General features: G+C 43.7%; 1 protein-coding gene across 1 annotated transcript in view; it reads left to right on the plus strand.

Moving 5' to 3' along the window:
* The window catches only part of NAB1 (NGFI-A binding protein 1), a 47,775-nt gene that overhangs the window by 2,178 nt on the left and 26,897 nt on the right, over positions 1-18,700 (plus strand). Inside the window, exon 2 of the mRNA XM_083710464.1 lies at positions 10,417-11,250. Coding sequence (XP_083566590.1) covers positions 10,432-11,250 — 819 coding nt within the window. The 5' untranslated portion in view covers positions 10,417-10,431. The remainder of the gene's footprint in view (positions 1-10,416; positions 11,251-18,700) is intronic.

Here is an 18,700-nt window from a genome sequence, read left to right on the forward strand (position 1 = left end):
CTTTTTGTTTAGTTAGCAAAAAAAAAAGGGTCTAAATAGCTGGTTGTTTGGGAAAATATTGGGATTGTATTGTTAGCACCCTCATCCTGAATTTGGAAAAAAGCCCTGTCGATTTTAACATTTATTCCCGGTACATCAAGGAAGGCAGTAAACCATATATATAATTTGCATCAAACTAGAATGGACTTACATCAGAGCAAACAGAGTTTAGCATCAAGATGCCACTGATAAAGTTGTTTATTTAAGCCCTGCTTGCTAAAAAAGAAATAGCCATCTACTAATGTTTTGTACTGGAATGCTAGGCTTCAGAAAGATGCAGAGCCTTTCCAAATAAATCGAGTGTTGTGGAAAATACAGTGATTCTGTGAGCTGCACAAATCTTCGTTCAGTCGTTTTTGAAGAAATCTTTTGGAAAGTCTAGTGGCTTTCAGGATGTACTTTGTTTTTTCTAGAAACCCCTGAGATCTGTACATTTAGAATGAAAGAATTAACAAGCCCAGGAACTTGAGCTCACATTCCTTCCACACCAAATCCGCTCCTGGTGTCTCCCAGTCCCTTAGGTTTCATGATTTCAGCATTATAATGAGTAGGGAGGCGGGTCACAAACACACTCTCATTTGGGTTGCTTCCATTTTGTTAATGACTGGAAGCCAGAAGTCCCTTGCTGACCTACATAAAATAACCCAGAGGTCCGCTAGCAGATCCCTTTCTGAACTTATGCCCACCTCTGGAATGTCTGAAGAGATCGTTTTAGAATGTATTCTATTGCTTTTCCTGCAAGTGAGAGATCTAAACATGTGCCCAGTGGCACTGGGAATGGCGAGAGATGTTACCCCTCACCCCTCCCCATTCTGTCTTAATATAGGCAGTCCTCTGTACCTATAGAATTCTCACTATTGCTGGCTTTTGAGCTCTGCGCTACTGCAACCCAGTTCTCAAGCCTGGGATTTCCTTTCTCTCTTTTGTGGCGGGGGCCAGGAAGCAGTTGCTGACACTCAAAACCTAAAAAGATGCGCTGAATTAACCTTCTGTTGCATACAACCCACTTTAACTGTGTCTGAAGATGTGCACTGCACGAGAAGCTGGCGCCTCTGTTACTAGATCATTTTTTATATTTATTTTTGCTTTTCATTCCTTGCCATTTAACTTTCGCTGAATGGGAGCGCTCCTTAGCCACGTGAAGAGAGACAGAAAGAGAACTTAAAATGGAGGGGGGGGCATTGAAAACCAAGCAACGTCTGTGCAAATATAGGGGGAAATGTAAAACAGTTCTCTTCCTCATGCTTCCCCTTCTTTTTCCAAGGTATCCCCCACTAGTCATTTGTATTACAGATACGGGTGGGAGTCTCCTGTGAAAACACCCCATAATGCCAGAGTATCGCTGCTGAAAAAAATACAGCAAGGCTTGCTGTTTCAATTCAGCCTTAACTGGGGCAAGGAGGGGTGTTTTGTGAGGGCACAGAATGTGCCTTAAAAGGCGACAATTTGGGTCTTTGCTGGTTCCCCTCTGCGCAGCATGCCCAGAGATTGACTGTGAAATTTTGATTGCTCGGTTCCATGCAGCATCTCTCTAGGCGAACGTTCGTTCCCAGTTGCCTTTGCTACCAAGGCAGCCTGCAGACAGCCTGGGAAGGAACTGGTTAATGCATGCTAAGCCCACCCTCGCAGCCCACACTTTCTTGACTTCTCCTCTTATCCTGCTTCGCCTACATGAACAACATTCGCAGCAGCGGCAGAAACGCCTCCTCTCTGTAACCTTCACAGAAAACCTGCAATTTCCATCTTCTGCTCTGGGCAGGAATTTCTATTTTAAAAGTTGGTCATCCCAAGATGTTGACTTGGATAGGGAGATGTTAAAGATTTCTGGCCCTGTCGTTTGTTTGATAGTTAAAACAACTACTGTACAGTAATTCCACACTTCTTAGCATTTCTGTAGCATTCCCCAGGCTGTTCCTCTAATGCCTGCCACATATCACATCTTGTAATTGTAAGTTAAAACAATTGGCTTTACAGCGTGACCATAACTGTGTCTCCTTGCTAAATCCTATTTAGTTCAGTGGGGCTTACTCCAAGGTAATTGGTGTTAGGATTGCAGTCTTAGCAGCACTGTGCTTTTGTTATTAAAGATGCAAACTCATCTGGTGCTGTGGAAAACAAAGTCTTTCTTTCTTGCTACTCCCTTTCCAATCCCATTTAGAAAAATGTCCCTCCCAATTCTTAGTAACTGGCCTTAGTAACTTATTTTTTATTTAGGGGATTAAAACCCTGCTATGAAGTTCAGCCTGCCATTTACTTCCCAGACTACCAGCATAAAACTGAATAGCAACAATTATTTAAGAAATAGCACAAAACAGAAGCAGGAAACGGAAGACGTGTACTTAGGGGGGAAATGGCGAATAATCCCTGGATATAAAAGGTGTCTGGTGTTTTCCCCCATCACTCCAGACCCTACTTGAAAAATCAAAATATTGAAAATGTATTGAAAATTTTCTCTCTCACACGCTTCCCCCCTGGTATCACTGTTTCTACCAGAAGGTTTTTACAACTTTCAAAGTTAAGGCTGCACTCACCCTGATGATTCAGTGAGAGGATTCAACATATGTAGTTTATCATTCAGTTTCCCTGTCATCAGATCTGGCTTCAACTCCTCAGACAGCTTAAAGCTTGTTGAGGGAATTTTAAAAGCCTCTTGAGGCTGGTTGCATGTTCATACGTGCAGACCTGTAGGTGCTGAAAGGGAAATATCTGAACAGCCGCTTATTCACATGTGCCAGTTAATAATTTGATGGTGGATGACTCACAGCTAAATATGTCTTTAGCTTCTATTGACCGGCATTGCCCCAGAGATGATACCCAGAATTCGACCCGTGCCTTTTGATCTGTGAAGCTGTGGCGGCTGAACAACAACAGCAAAAAAAAAAAATGCATTGTATGCAGTGTTTGAAAGTGAGATAGAAAAGCTAAGAGCCAAATGACTCCTGCGACTTGGGTTGTGGGTGACAGAACAGAATGTCTAGTTGCCATGGGGAGGGGGTCAGCAAAATTTTTTATTTATTATTTTGATAGGCATGAACTAGTACAGTGGTACCTCAGGTTACATACGCTTCAGGTTACAGGTGCTTCAGGTTACAGACTCCGCTAACCCAGAAATAGTGCTTCAGGTTGAGAACTTTGCTTCAGGATAAGAACAGAAATCGGGCTCCGGCAGCGCGGCAGCAGCAGGAAGCCCCATTAGCTAAAGTGGTGCTTCAGGTCAAGAACAGTTTCAGGTTAAGTACGGACCTCCGGAACGAATTAAGTACTTAACCTGAGGTACCACTGTACACAGTTCACATAAGGGACACATTGTTAGGATCACATTTTTAGCAGAAATGGTTAATACATGTTTAATTTGGTGTTTACAATAAAAATATTGGCGCCGTACTTCAAATTTCAAAACTAGTCTATGTTTATCCTTAACATATACTTTGAGGCTTCAAAGCACATACCTTTCAGTAATCCTCGAGTGTCGTCCACGTGAAAAAAAATGGCTCCCAGACCTTTTGAGGTGCTTGCAAATGGAGATTCCATAGGTGTGAAATGCGCCTGGTGCCCTGCTAATTTCGAACCATGATTGTACGAACTGTTCTTTAGTGCACGGGAGCCATTTGCAGACAGGCCACACTCCATCCGGGGTAACTGCTTCCCTCCCTCCCTGTTACGTCTCAGGTGGCAGGGTGAAATCTTGGATTTCCACTTGGTGCATGGTTTCACGTGAGCCCTGTCGCTTGGAATTTGGATCAGCCGCCGTGCGGCTGTTGTTGGGCCTTAATCAGATGTAAGTGGTTATGGGAGCACATGCGGCCTTGGTGATCTCAGAAACGTGCTAGGCCATACATGTACAACCCTAATTAATATGTTGTATGCAAAGGAGAAGCTTGTTGCATTGACAAGGGGAAAAAGTGGGAGGCAAACTATAGGTACGTACTGAGGTGCAGCTTGAGTTTGAATTGCTCCTCTGTTCTTTGCCGCCTCCTGTCTTGTGCTGCACTTTCCACTGGAAAGGGGTTTGTTATGAGTGGAATCAGAGTTTTAAATTTGCCAGGCGCATTTTGCACCTGGCTATAGGCCACTTACATACATATGGAGGTGTATGCCTTGGAATCCTCAGGTCTTGCCTGTTTTCACATACAGTGGTACCTTGCTTCTCAAATTTAATCCATTCCGGAAGTCTGTTCCAAAACCAAAGCATTCCAACACCAAGGTGCTCTTTCCCATGGAAAGTAATGCAAAACGGATTAATCCGTTCCAGACTTTTAATAACAACCCTTAAAACAGCAATTTAACATGAATTTTGCTATCTAATGAGACCATTGATCCATAAAATGAAAGCAATAAACAATGTACTGCAGACACACAATCAGTAGCTAAACTGGGTTCACACAGTCACAAAAACACAAAGAGCCACAAAAACAGACAGACCTCAGCGTAACACTCAAAACAGAAGTGTGGCACTCAAATCGTAAGCGTAAAACTTAAAACCGAGCATGTTCGGCTTCCGAAAAAAGTTTGCCAACCGGAACGCTTCCGGGTTTGCAGTGTTTGGGTTCCAAGTTGTTTGAGTACCAAGGCATTTGAGAACCAAGGTACCACTGTACTAGCAACACATCATTTAGAATTTGATCTGTGATATTTTAATCTGCACAATTGGGCCAATTTCAGGAACCAAAACGTCCTATCGAAAATCACAACCTTTGAGCTGTCTGGCCCCTAAATGGCAACTAGACATTCCATTTTGGCACCTGTAACCCTGGTTTAAGGAGCCATTTGTCACCTAGCCTTATATATCTGAGTTTCTAACACTGAGTGGAAGACTAGCAATCGGCCTCCGTGAGGGCATGGAGTGGTAATGAAATGAAACCCAGGCCCAAAAATCTGGGGAAGCTCAGGCCCGGTAGGGTAGTAGTGTTGTTTAAAGTTGCTCAGAGTATTGCATTGTGACAGACTCCTTAAGGGATGTAAACTGGACAATCCTACTTGTGTTTACTCAGAGGTAAGGCTTACTGATTGCAGCTGGGCTCCCCCACCCTGAAAGTAGCTATTCTGAAGTTTGCAGACTTGCAATGTCATCTTCCCTAGGTTTGCTTAAAAGTGCGATTGAATCCAGGGAGACGTTATCTTGGAAACTTGGCATTGGTTTTTCCTTAGTGTGTTGGGAGTTCTAGCCACTGTGAGACGCTCGCTGGTGTGCATTTGGTTCCCATAATAAGGTCAGCTGTGCTGTGGCATGGCCTTGACACCCCCAGAGTCCCCACATAGAACACAGCTACTTTATAATATGATCATGGGACGTACACAAAGTATACATAAGGCCATGAACCATTCCCACCGTATAATTCTAAGCGAGCCATTTGCATAAATACATTTAAGTATGTCTACAAACTCAATGAGAGGTGTGAGCTTGCTTTTGCTGGCTAATCTCATTTGCTTTTGCACTTGAGGCAAGCAGAATCTCATCTCATCAACATAAGGAAGCCTTTCTCTTTTTTCATATTTCATACTTGTCAAGAGTTGAAAATCTCCATTCACAATATATTGTGCCATGGAGAACTGTAGAAGAATAGCCAATGCTCTTGAAGAGAAGCATGGATACTGCTTCTAGCTTTTGTGTGTGTGTTGTGTGTGTACACAAACACAAACATACACTATACTATACTGCAGATAGGTTTAAATGTTTCTTTGATTCTTCTTGAACTTTCCCGCCACACTTGCCGTCCGCTCTTGCCACACCAGTGTGGCGTGCCACACCCTTTGAGAAACACCATTCTGACTTAATACTTTGCGAGACCAAAACAACAAGTGCAGATCTTTGGGCTTGTGAACAGGTTCGGGTTTAGCACATTAATAATTTGGGTCATGATAGAGTCAGGCCTAGGCACAGTGTGGCCAACTTCTGAGCAGACGTCTATAGAATTGCACCGTTCACATTTTCGTTCTTTGCAGTAGGGAAGCTAAGCACAAACTTTAAGACTTTCCCACGGGAGTCAATTTTTATTTAAAATAGATCTACTTTGCCGTTCCGGACACCTGAGGCAGTGTACAAAAAAAAATAAATATTAAAGTTGAAAAGTTCAGAGATGAGCATGCAAAGCTGGCTGATGGAAGCAGACTTTCTTATATCCGATCCCCAGTCCCCTTCCCATATTTCTTCTAAGTGTTGGGCAGGTGGGTTGGGAAAGTCACCTTCCGATAGTCCCATACAGCTCATGTATATCTGGACCCAACCCATATTTAGGGATGGTGGGCATTTGAAGAAAAGGTTGGATGATGGTGAATCCCTGGAGTCTGTCTCTGTTTACAGTCTTAAGGTGAAATGCGTGTGTTGTGGTGGCCACCACCTTTTCTTGTTGTTTAGTTGTTTAGTCGTTTAGTCGTGTCCGACTCTTCGTGACCTCATGGACCAGAGCACACCAGGCACTGTCTTGCACTGCGTCCTGCAGTTTGGTCAAACTCATGCTGGTCGCTTCGAGAACACTGTCCAACCATCTCGTTCTCTGTTGTCCCCTTCTCCTTGTGCCCTCCATCTTTCCCAACATCAGGGTCTTTTCCAGTGAGTCTTCTCTTCTCATGATGTGGCCAAAGTATTGGAGCCTCAGCTTCAGGATCTGTCCTTCCAGTGAGCACTCAGGGCTGATTTCCTTCAGAATGGAGAGGTTTGATCTTCTTCCATGGGACTCTCAAGAGTCTTCTGCAGCACCATAATTCAAAAGCATCAATTCTTCGGTGATCAGCCTTCTTGATGGTCCAGGTCTCACTTCCATACATCACCATCTTAGATGGCTCTAAAAGACTGTTGGACAAATTCAAGGAGGGTGAAGTTATCAGTAGGTACAAACCAAAACAGGTAGGTTCTGCCTCCACTTCTGGAAGCAGTGTGGGACTCATAAGTGGGGAGAGTGTGGTTGCCCTTGGGCCCACCTTCTTGGCTTCTCATCAATCTCTAGTTGGCCACTGGGAAAGGGATGCAGGACTACATGGGCCATCAGCTAGCTTTTCTTCTGTTCTTATGGGAAGAGGTAGCAGATATCCAAATGGGACTCATTTAGGTGCTATGTGGGCTTCAGGTTATCCCTAGAACCCAAGACCAAACGTGGAATCTGCATAGCACCTAAGAGAACTGTTGCTATGTGTCATTTGGTTTCCTATGTGCACACACACACGCAGAAACAAGAATTCATAAGTAATTGAAGACCCTCACAATATCCAGCTGTATTTTACTTACTTTCTATATACAAATATACTTACTAATAATTTTATGTAGCAGTGGTTAGTCCCCAGCACCCCATTTTTAACTTTAGTTTGCAAAATCTCTTGGGAGGGGGTTATTCCTTTTATGGCAAAACCACTCTGTTGCCACCTTGATCTAAAATTGTAAATATTAATAAATGTTAACGTTTCACTGAAAGTGGCCTGGTACGATTTGACTTGGCCAGATACATGTCCAAATCCAAAGTCTGGCCTGGGGGCCTAATCTGGCCCACTGGTAGATTTAATCTGGCCCCTGTGGTAGTTTATTTATTGGGGTAAAATTATTTTTTAAAAAGCTGAACCACTTAAATCCCCCCCAAAAAAAGCTCAACAACTTTGGGGTTAAATCCTAAAAAACCACACAATACCTCAACACTTTAGTTGGCCCTCACGCATGTTCACTTCATCAAATCTGGCCCTCTTTGAAAAAGGTTTGGACACTCCTGGTGTAGCATTTACAAGTAGGCAGTTAATGTATCCGTGATGAGCTGAAAATGGGCTTAATTTAACTTGTTCATGTCTTTTTTATTTAATGTATTAGTTTCATTAGTTTTCTTGTGTGATTTTTGGAGATCTGTAGGAGCCGGAGACTATTGAAAGCTTAACAGATACATCCTTGTCTTAAAAAAATTCAGGTTTAACCATTTGACTTACATTCTGTGCTTGCTTCAGAAAGTTTTCTGTTGATTCAAAAGTTCACAGGCAGCAAAACTACTTTTGTGTGTGGGAATCAGCCAGAGCTCTTTGTGCTTTTGCACGTGGGCGAAGCAACAAATCTTTAATTTTACCTTTGCACAGTGGGCTACTTGTACACAAACTCTCTCAAACGCCCATCTTCTCTCCATCCGGACAGGCAAGGAGCATTATCCTGAGTCGAAGGACACATTTCAGCCAGGCAAAAACACCTGAGATGTGAAGCAGCAGGGCTAATGAGGGATACGGTTTCCGGGGAGTTCTCGAGTCAGATAGCAGGGCCACGTTCATCACTTGGGCATAAGATTCTCTACCCTTAGTTTAATGGTCAAAAAGTTAAAGGAATAGCCCTTCAGTAAAGGTAAAGGGACCCCTGACCATTAGGTCCAGTCGTGGCCGACTCTGGGGTTGCGGCACTCATCTCGCTTTATTGGCCGAGGGAGCCGGTGTACAGCTTCCAGGTCATGTGGCCAGCATGACTAAGCCGCTTCTGGCGAACCAGAGCAGCGCACGGAAACGCCGTTTACCTTCCCGCCGGAGTGGTACCTATTTATCTACTTGCACTTTGACATGCTTTCGAACGGCTAGGTTGGCAGGAGCTGGGACCGAGTAACAGGAGCTCACCCCATCACGGGGATTCGAACCGCCGACCTTGTGATCAGCAAGTCCTAGGCTCTGTGGTTTAACCCATAGCACCACCCGCGTCCCTAGCCCTTAAGTTAAATTGAAGTGGTTCAAAGTAACTGTTGATCAGTGTTTTGAATTCAGCTAGGCACGTTTTTCACCTGGCTATCGACCACTTGCAACCTGACTCCAGGATGGCGCCTGACATTTCCACAATCTGGAAGGGCATGGCTGGGGGAATCATTGGATCTCACTTGTTTTCACACACTAACACCACATCCTGTAGAATTCTATCAGTTATATTTTATCTGCTCAGTTAGAATGAATTTCTGGAACCGAAGGTGCTTTTTCTGTGCAGCCTGAGCAGTTGACAACCTTGAATTAGGTTAAGAACTTGGAGAACTTAAAGAGGAAAAGTCACTTGATTCAGGGACAGTAAGAGAACTGTTGTTACGTGTCATTTGGTTTTCTGTGTGTGCGTGCGCGTGCGTGCGCGTACACACACACACACACACACACACACACAGAAACAAGAGTTCAGAAGTAATCGAAGACCCTCACAATATGCAGCTCGATTTTACTTTCTTTATACAGTAGTACCTCAGGTTACCTACCCTTCAGGTTACAGACTCTCCTAACCAAGAAATAGTGCTTCAGGTTAAGAACTTTCCTTCAGGTTGAGAACAGAAATCTTTTAAAGAGATAGAAGAAGTATTATTAAAAGTAATAAATATTATTAAAAAAAAGAGAGAGAACAGAAATCATGCTCTGGCGGTGCGGCAGCGGCAGCAGGAGGCCCCATTAGCTAAAGTGGTGCTTCAGGTTAAGAACAGTTTCAGGTTAAGAACAGACCTCCGGAACGAATTAAGTACTTAACCCGAGGTACCACTATACAAATACACTTATTAATAATTTTACGTAGCAGCGATTAGTTCCCAGCTCCCTGTTTTTAACATTAGTTTGCAAAAGGGGTATCTATTGTTTTTTGGGGGGGATTTATGCCTTTTATGGCAGAACCAGTCTGTTGCCACCTTGATCTAAAATTGTAAATATTAATAAAGGTTAATGTTTCACAGAAAGTGGCCTGTTACGATTTGACTTGGCCAGATACTACATACATATTGGCCTATTTTGACCACTTTTTCTTAACGGTGACTGCTCAGGCTTGCACAGAAAAGGCATTTTGCTTCCTGAAATTCATTCCGATTATGCAGATAGGTATGAACTTCCATATGGTGATGTCAGACGCCATTCTCGCACCTAGGCATCTTCGCTTGGTTGCATGTGGTCGATAGCCAGGTGCAAAATGCGCCTGGCCCCTGGCTAATTTCAAACACTGAAGATGATTTGGGTTTTTGGATTTTTTTAACATTGAACCAGGTCCCGGTCCAGTACTCTCTTTGTTGTACCATTCAAGATCCTGTAACTACAGTGGTACCTCAGGTTACATACGCTTCAGGTTACATAAGCTTCAGGTTACAGACTCCGCTAACCCAGAAATAGTGCTTCAGGTTAAGAACTTTCCTTCAGGATGAGAACAGAAATCATGCTCCGGCAGCCCGGTGGCAGCAGGAGGCCCCATTAGCTAAAGTGGTGCTTCAGATTAAGAACAGTTTCAGATTAAGAACAGACCTCCAGAACAAATTAAGTACTTAACCCGAGGTACCACTGTAATAAGTTTGTTCACCAGCAAACCTCCCTCGCCATCCAAAGCACAGACATTTTGTAAGAACCAACGAGGGTTGGATAAGGGATCTGGAAGTGGACATTCATTTTGTTACCCTTATTCTACTTCTACTTCTTCTTTTGCAGGGCTCTCCACCCACCATGGCCACAGCGTTGCCCAGAACCCTTGGAGAATTGCAGCTGTACCGAATCTTGCAGAAAGCCAACCTCTTGTTCTACTTCGATGCCTTCATTCAGCAGGGAGGGGATGACGTCCAGCAGTTGTGCGAAGCCGGGGAAGAGGAGTTCCTGGAGATCATGGCACTCGTCGGCATGGCCAGCAAACCTCTTCACGTCCGAAGACTGCAGAAGGCTTTGAGAGACTGGGTGACAAACCCAGGCCTTTTTAACCAGCCTCTTACTTCCTTACCGGTCAGTAGCATCCCAATATATAAGTTACCGGAAGGATCTCCTGCTTGGTTGGGAATCTCATGCAATAGTTACGAAAGGAATAGTAATACCCGGGAGCCTCACTTGAAGATTCCAAAATGTGCCGCCGCCACCTGCGTTCAGAGCGTCGGTGCGGGCAAGTCCGACGGGGTGGGAAACTTGTCGCTGCAGAGCGGTAGCGAAACGAGACTATGGCAAGGCCACCACACTACAGAGAGCGAACACAGCCTTTCCCCAGCCGACGTCGGCTCTCCGGCCTCACCAAAGGAAAACACGGAAACCCTGGACGCGGCGGCGGCCCTCTCGGTCACCGAGTGCGTCGAGCGCATGGTTCCCACCCTCCCCAAAAGTGACTTGAACGAAGTGAAGGAACTGCTGAAAATCAACAAAAAGCTGGCCAAGATGGTGGGCCACATCTTTGAGATGAGCGACGAGGACCCTCACAAAGAGGAGGAGATCAGGAAGTTCAGTGCAATATATGGCAGGTTTGACTCGAAAAGGAAAGATGGCAAGCATCTCACCCTCCACGAGGTAAAATGGCGCGAGCAAGAATCACTTTTGCCTGTTGTTTTCCAGTCTTCTTCTCAGAGGTTCTCTCGTCCTCAGATACATTTTTCTTAGGGGAAGCACAGAAAATCCAAATCTTGTCAGGCCAGTAATAATGGTTAAGGCAGCAAGCAAGCAAGACCTTCTAACATAATATTTGTACTTTTTGTGTACCTCCTCCACAAGAGGTCCAGAGGGTGGTAACACGAGAACGGGGCCTTTTCTGCAGTGGCTCCCTGTCTGTGGAATGCTCTCCCCAGGGAAGTTCGCCTGGCACCTTCATTATACACCTTTAGGCGCCAGGCGAGAACGAACTCTTTAACCAGGCCTTTGGCTGATTCACATCCAGTGCCCTTTTAAAATGTGTTAGGTGTTACTGGGTTAGTTTTTTTAAAAAAAAATATTGATTATGTATTTTGTGTTTTCATATTTTGATTTTATCTTGTGAGACCTGCGAGTATAGGGCGGTATAGTAATAGTAATAATAATAATAATAATAATAATAATAATAATAATAATACTTGGGCGCATTTTAAAAGATGCATCATCTAACCTGAAAGTTGTCAGGTGTCTTTCTGAAGAACAGGCTGCATAGCTAAAATGACATTTTAAATGGAAAGCTGCTGTTTTTATTCTGTGCAATTATTTATGTGCTGCCTTTTAACCCAAAGAAGGTCCCCACTTTAGCTTAAAAATAATAATGTGAGAAACAGATTAAAAACTGGGGCAGGTGTGGATCACCTTTAAAAACAGTCTGGAATTAATGGATTATATAACTATACGACCAGCAATATCAATGGCCTTAAAGATAGGTATGGCTTAAGTCAATTTGTCTCCTGCGTTCTGCTGGATGCATTTAAAAACTGACCCCAAACTGGGTGTTATAAGAAAGTTTCAGTGGCCTTCCTAAAGCTAAACAAAGATGAAGTCAGTCTAAATTTCCTAGGAAGGGAGATCCATAACCAGGGTGTCAACACAAAAAAGACTCTGCCCCTGTTTTCACCAACAGAAGCTCTTTGTGGGGCATAACAGCTAGATCTTAAATCAGCTTTATTTGGGAGAAGGCAGTCTTTCAGATATCCTGGCCCAAAATTGTTGAAGGTTGCTGTGCGATCTTGCAGAGTCTGACATCTTAACTAAAGTGATATTGCCTAGACTATACATTTTGTTTCCTGCTCTGGTTGGTTGGTAAAGATCGGCAGTGCAAGTAGCCTGTTCCATTAAGCTAGACCAGAGTTTCCCAAACTTGAGCCTCCACCTGTTTAATTTTTAGACTACAAATCCTGTTGGGTTGAAATAAACGACAGACGAATGGCAAGTGTCATATGGGAGGCATCTCTCAAGCACGTCTCAGGGAGTCCCTTTTATTGAATATTACAGCATCGCCACGTATGTGCTTGTTGCTGATTGGTTAACACAAATACAATGCAAAGGTTGCATATAAGCATTAATCATCAATAGATTAAAGGGTGGGAAAGGGAACACAGAATTGGACAGGCGTGAAAACCTCCTTATTAAACTATTACTAGTGATTGATATAGCAAGACTTAAACTATTACTAGTGATTGATATAGCAAGACATAAAAGAACATAGTTGTCACGTTCCGTAGATGTGGTCAATCATGCATTAAGAACAGGTCAGGGTACAATGTTTTCATGAACTCAATGTGAACTGAACATTCTAGGGTGAGGAAGGAACGCTTCAGCTTTGAGTGGTTTGCCAGAGTCATGTGCAGAAGCAAAACTTCCCATCAAATCCCATCATCCTTAGCTAACAGAACCAGTGGTTATGGCTCATGGGACCTGTAGTCCAAAAACAGCTGTAGACCCAAGTTTAGTTTAACCAAAGGAACTGTGTGCACTTAAGGAAAGGCCGAATACACGAGTCTTAAAATTAATCTTGATCATTGTCCAAGCAAAGAACAGTTGCATTTCCAAGGAAGGGTCTAGCAGACTATAGGCCGAATTCTCTAAATTATAAAGTCCCTCAATTCTCAAAGGAATGAATCTAGTCATTCGCTTCAGGAGTATCTCTTTACCAAATTGCATGTTTCTATGCTGCACGTTGTAGCTTTAAATTCCAGGCTTAACCATCCTTGTTTGTTTGGGTACTATTGATGAACAGTTACAGTACATGCAACACAAAGCAAATATTGTGTCAGCATTTCTTCATTTTACAGTTGATGCAACATTTCCCCCCCTCACAATTTGGGGAACACTTAGCGAAGTATTTCCTTTCAGAAAATGCAAGATGAAAAAAGAAGGGAGTTGTAATAGTACTTCCATCCACCAGAGTTAAATTACTGGCTGGAGCTCTGTGAAAATCAGTGGTCCTCTGACTTTAAAGCTGCAAAACTCTTTTCTTCTCGACGAAAAACTTCCTGAGCAGCTTTGCGGATTTTTCAAAAACTCATTTAGACAAACACATTTTCTCCTGTACCACATGATGGATATAAATTTATTGTGTCAATGTGTGTACTATAGTCTAAAACGAAAGAGATCCTCTCTTTTACCTTCAGATAAAACAAATGTCTGAATAGTGGTGTGGCCATTTCAGGGATGCAGACAAATTGCACTGTGATGTGAAACGCTAATCCAATGCTATTAAAAGATTTTGCTTCCCTTATAGTTGTTTAGTCATTTAGTCATGTCCGACTCTTTGTGACCCCATGGACCAGAGCACACCAGGCACTCCTGTCTTCCACTGCCTCCCACAGTTTGGTCAGACTCATGTTTGTAGCTTCGAGAACACTGTCCAACATCTCGTCCTCTGTCGTCCCCTTCTCCTTGTGCCCTCCATCTTTCCCAACATCAGGTTCTTTTCCAGGGAGTCTTCTCTTCTCATGAGGTGGCCAAAGTATTGGAGCCTCAGCTTCACGATCTGTCCTTCCAGTGAGCACTCAGGGCTGATTTCCTTCAGAATGGATACGTTTGATCTTCTTGCAGTCGATGGGACTCTCAAGAGTCTCCTCCAGCACCATAACTCAAAAGCATCAATTCTTCGGCGATCAGCCTTCTTGATGGTCCAGCTCTCACTTCCATACATCACTACTGGGAAAACCATGGCTTTAACTATACGGACCTTTGTTGGCAAGGTGATGTCTCTGCTTTTTAAGACGCTGTCAAGGTTTGCCATCACCTTTCTCCCAAGGAGCAGGCATCTTTTAATTTTGTGACTGCTGTCACCATCTGCAGTGATCATGGAGCCCAAGAAAGTAAAATCTCTCACTGCCTCCATTTCTTCCCCTTATAAGGAAGGTACAAAAGTTGGGTTCAAAGCCATGGTTTCCTTAAGATAAAAAAAAGGTTTTGATTTGTGCATCAGCTAAAAATTTAGCACTTTTTTTTTTTTAAGAGCATAAGCTATAGTCAGATGCTGAAATGGATTGAACAGAAGAAAGCATATTTTGAGTTGTGGTTGCTTAGATTGTAGAAGAAAACTTTGAGGTGGAATCTTCATCTGGTGATGCGTTTTTGTTTCTTCCATCAAGTTTTTAAATGAGAGTGAAATCCATAGTTGAAACAAATAGGCTTTGCACATAGGTTTTTCTATTTTGTTCCAATTTCCCACCTAAATTGATTTGGTTAGGACGGGGTGGCCAACTCCCGAGAGACTGTGATCTACTTTCAGAATTAAAATCTGGCAATGATCTACCTCCGTTTTTTTTTTAGGGAGAAGAAAAGCCCCGTTTTTGAGGGGTTCAGGTCTAAGTAGTTGAGCTCTTTTTAGATAGAAGGATAGCCCCGTTTTTATACAAATACTTTCTTAGGAGGGATGTTCTGTTTTTGGTGGGGGTTAAAGGCAAGGGTCAAAGGAAAAGTGTCACTCTCAATAATATAGCTTTGAATGAAAATAGCCACAGAGAGAAAGCTCCATCTTCCCTTCTACTGATCAGACAACAATGGAGGGCAGAGCAGGAGTCAGTTTCAACGACGCTGAGGAAAGGGAGCCAGAGATCGACCCGCAATCTACCAAAACCTCGCGGGGATCAAACCAGTAACATGGCCAGGAAGGTTAAAGTGTTCATCTGTGGATTTGGTGGCGTTGTGGGTTAAACCACAGAGCCTAGGACTTGCTGATCAGAAGGTCGGCGGTTCGAATCCCCATGATGGGGTGAGCTCCCGTTGCTCAGTCCCTGCTCCTGCCAACCTAGCAGTTTGAAAGCATGTCAAAGTGCAAGTACATAAATAGGTACCGCTCCAGCGGGAAGGTAAACGGCGTTTCCGTGCGCTGCTCTGGTTTGCCAGAAGCGGCTTAGTCATTCTGGCCACATGACCCGGAAGCTGTACACCGGCTCCCTTGGCCAGTAAAGTGAGATGAGCACCGCAACCCCAGAGTCAGCCATGACTGGACCTAATGGTCAGGGGTCCCTTTACCTTTACTTATTCTTTTGGTCAGATTTAGGTTATACAGTGCTACCTTGGTTCTCAAACTTAATCCATTCCGGGAGTCCCTTCAACTCCCGAAACCGTTTGAAAACCAAGACGCGGCTTCTGATTGGCAGCAGGAGTTTCCTACACTCACGCTGCGTTGGATGTTTGGCTTCCAGAAAATTTTCGCAAACCGGAACACTTACTTCCAGGTTTGCAGCGTTCGGAAGCTGATTTATTTGACAACTAAGCTGTTCGGGAACCAAAGTACCACTGTAATCGGTTTGACTGGCCAAAGATAAATCAATTGACTGCCTATTACTTGATTGCAGTCAAATACTCAATTAAGCAAAGAATGCCAATGTTTATGTGGATCTTACTTACCCCTCCCCCTTCATGATGGTGTAATTGACTAACAAGGGCAGCAATGACAGCAACACAGCAAATTTCTTCCATCGCCTACCTGCAATGATTGCCTATACCTCCCAAGTTGGAATGCAAAGCTGTCATTGGTACGAAAGGTCTCTCCCTAGGGCAGCCTAGGTGAAAAACCAGTGAAAGTTGACTCAGACGCTGCTTAAATTTGGCTTGCTAACTAATTAGAAGAGCTGCCTTCAAGAGCCGACACACGTTTTTAATAGTTGGTGGTATTTTCTTCATTTCTGCTTTTCAATTTATTTTTTTCTTAATTCTAACTGTAGACTTAACTGGTGTTCAATGGGAAAAAAGCCAAAGAGAAGAACTGTTCTGTGAATTGTTCATATTTATAGAAACCTTCTTAGCACCGTAAACACTTTTGATGCATTGTAATGAATGATATAGAAAGTTTGTCTGATTGTTTCGTGGTTTCTTAACTTGTTTTTATAAGTTAACATAACCACCCAACTTGTGGATGACCAACTTTTTTTGTTCTAATAAAATTAACGCTTTAAGATGCAATCCTATATGCTTTTGCTTGGGACTGTGTCCTTGACCTTGGTGGAACTTCCGACTTAGAGTTCCTGGGCAATATTCTGAAAGAGACTAAAATCTTTATTGTCTTGTAAAATGCCAAACCTCAGCCAGATCATCCTCTCTCTTAAGCAGCTTATGTCTGGCAGATGTTGGCAACTGCTGATAGTACTCAGTGTTGCATAAAACATCATGTTGAGTTGCAGGTGTAGAAATCTTGTGTGTCATAGGTTCTATCGCTAAGACCTATAAGAAAGTCGCCAGTGTTATTCAAAGGGCATACAGGCTGCTCTGGTTTGTTGTAAGCCAGCGTTCACAATTAGCCGGGTGCCTGGTGCATTTTGTGACAGGCAATCCCGCCTTTTGCGAGGAAGTGGAGATGTTTGGGGCCTAACATCATCTGGATGACATGGTTGCAATGCCTCGCCAGTCAGCTGGTCTGCAGGGCAGCGTGGCACCAAAATATCAGAGTTGGGCTACCTTCCCAGGTTAGTGAGCCCCATCTGCCCCTCCCTTCCCTCTTTGACATGTGCAGAAAACCGCCTTCTTGGCCATTGGACCCACTAAATAGTAATTTATTATTTATACCCCCGCCCATCTGGCTGGGTTTCCCCATCCACTCTGGGCAGCTCCCAACAGAATATTAAAAACACGACCAAACACCAGACATTAAAAACTTCCCTAAACAGGGCTGCCTTCTAAAAGTCAGATACAGTGGTACCTTGGGTTACATATGCTTCAGGTTACATACGCTTCAGGTTAGAGACTCCGCTAACCCAGAAATAGTACCTTGGGTTTGCTTCAGGATGAGAACAGAAATCGCACGGCGGCAGCAGGAGGCCCCATTAGCTAAAGTGGTGCTTCAGGTTAAGAACAGTTTCAGGTTAAGAACGGACCTCTGGAACGAATTAAGTACTTAACCCAAGGTACCACTGTAGTTGTTTATTTCCTTGACATCTGATGAGAGGGTGTTCCACAGGGCGGGTGCCACTACCGAGAAGGCCCTCTGTAATAACGCTAATGGCAAAAGACGAGGACTTAAGCTGGCACTGACCCATGCAACATGCCTCAGATCATCTGGCTCACATAGCACTAGAGTGGTTCATGCTTTTCAAGAAGAAGAATAAAAAGGTTTTGCTGTTTTTTTTAAAAAAGTGACTAGATATTTTGTTTTGGTGCCTGCAAAACGTCAGGAGCCATGTGGTGAATAGCTTTTCTATCTCAGTTTCTAACGCTTGACTGTTGTAAGGTCTTCTGTCCCTCGAGTGGGGAATGCAGAACCTCCAACATAATAAGGTCTGCCAGCTGATGTCATATATGATGGGACAGGCAATAGTGGAGCTTGCATGGAAGGCAGTCAGCTGATTCGCAGTGCTTGGGAAGCGCTGTGCCCACAGTTGCCAAGTCCTGTGCACAACAACAACAACATTTCCCCAGCCACTCTGGGTGGCTTCCAACAAGAGATAAAAATACATTAAAACATCAGTCAGTAAAAACGTCCCTAAACAGGGCTGCTTTCAGATGTCTTCTAAACGTCAGATGGTTGTTTATTTCTTTCACATCTGATGGGAGGGCATTCCAAAGGGCGGGCGCCACTACTGAGAAGGCCCTCTGCCTGGTTCCCTGTAACCTCACTTCTCACAGTGAGGGAACCGCCAAAAGGCCCTTGGCCCTGGACCTCAGTGTCTGGGCTGAACAATGGGGGTGGAGCCGCTCCTTCAGGTATACTGGGTCGAGGCTGTATGCCCTAGGGCAAGCGAACAACTGTTTGTTTGGTCTTCTGGAGTGCTGTGCCTGACGTGGCATGTTCTGAGGTTCGCAGGCTATGCCTTTGAGTGAACTGGCTGATTGAGAATTGTGTGGGCAAAATAGATGTTTTTGGCAATATGTCTGGATACACTATAAACTGGTCCAAATCGGGAGTTGATGTTAATAGGAAACAACTTTTTGGTTCAAACATTTAAACAATACCAGGTTTATATTTGCAATGGCAACATTAAATATCTAGGCATGTTAATGCCACGAGACTTATCTAAATTAGTGTCATGAAATGTCAACAAAATATATCATGAGGTATCAATAGATTGACAGATGGGAGTCATTGAACCTGACC

This window comes from Podarcis gaigeae (genome assembly GCF_964106915.1).
Source record: "Podarcis gaigeae genome assembly, chromosome: 1".
NCBI classification, from domain to species: Eukaryota; Metazoa; Chordata; class Lepidosauria; order Squamata; family Lacertidae; genus Podarcis; species Podarcis gaigeae.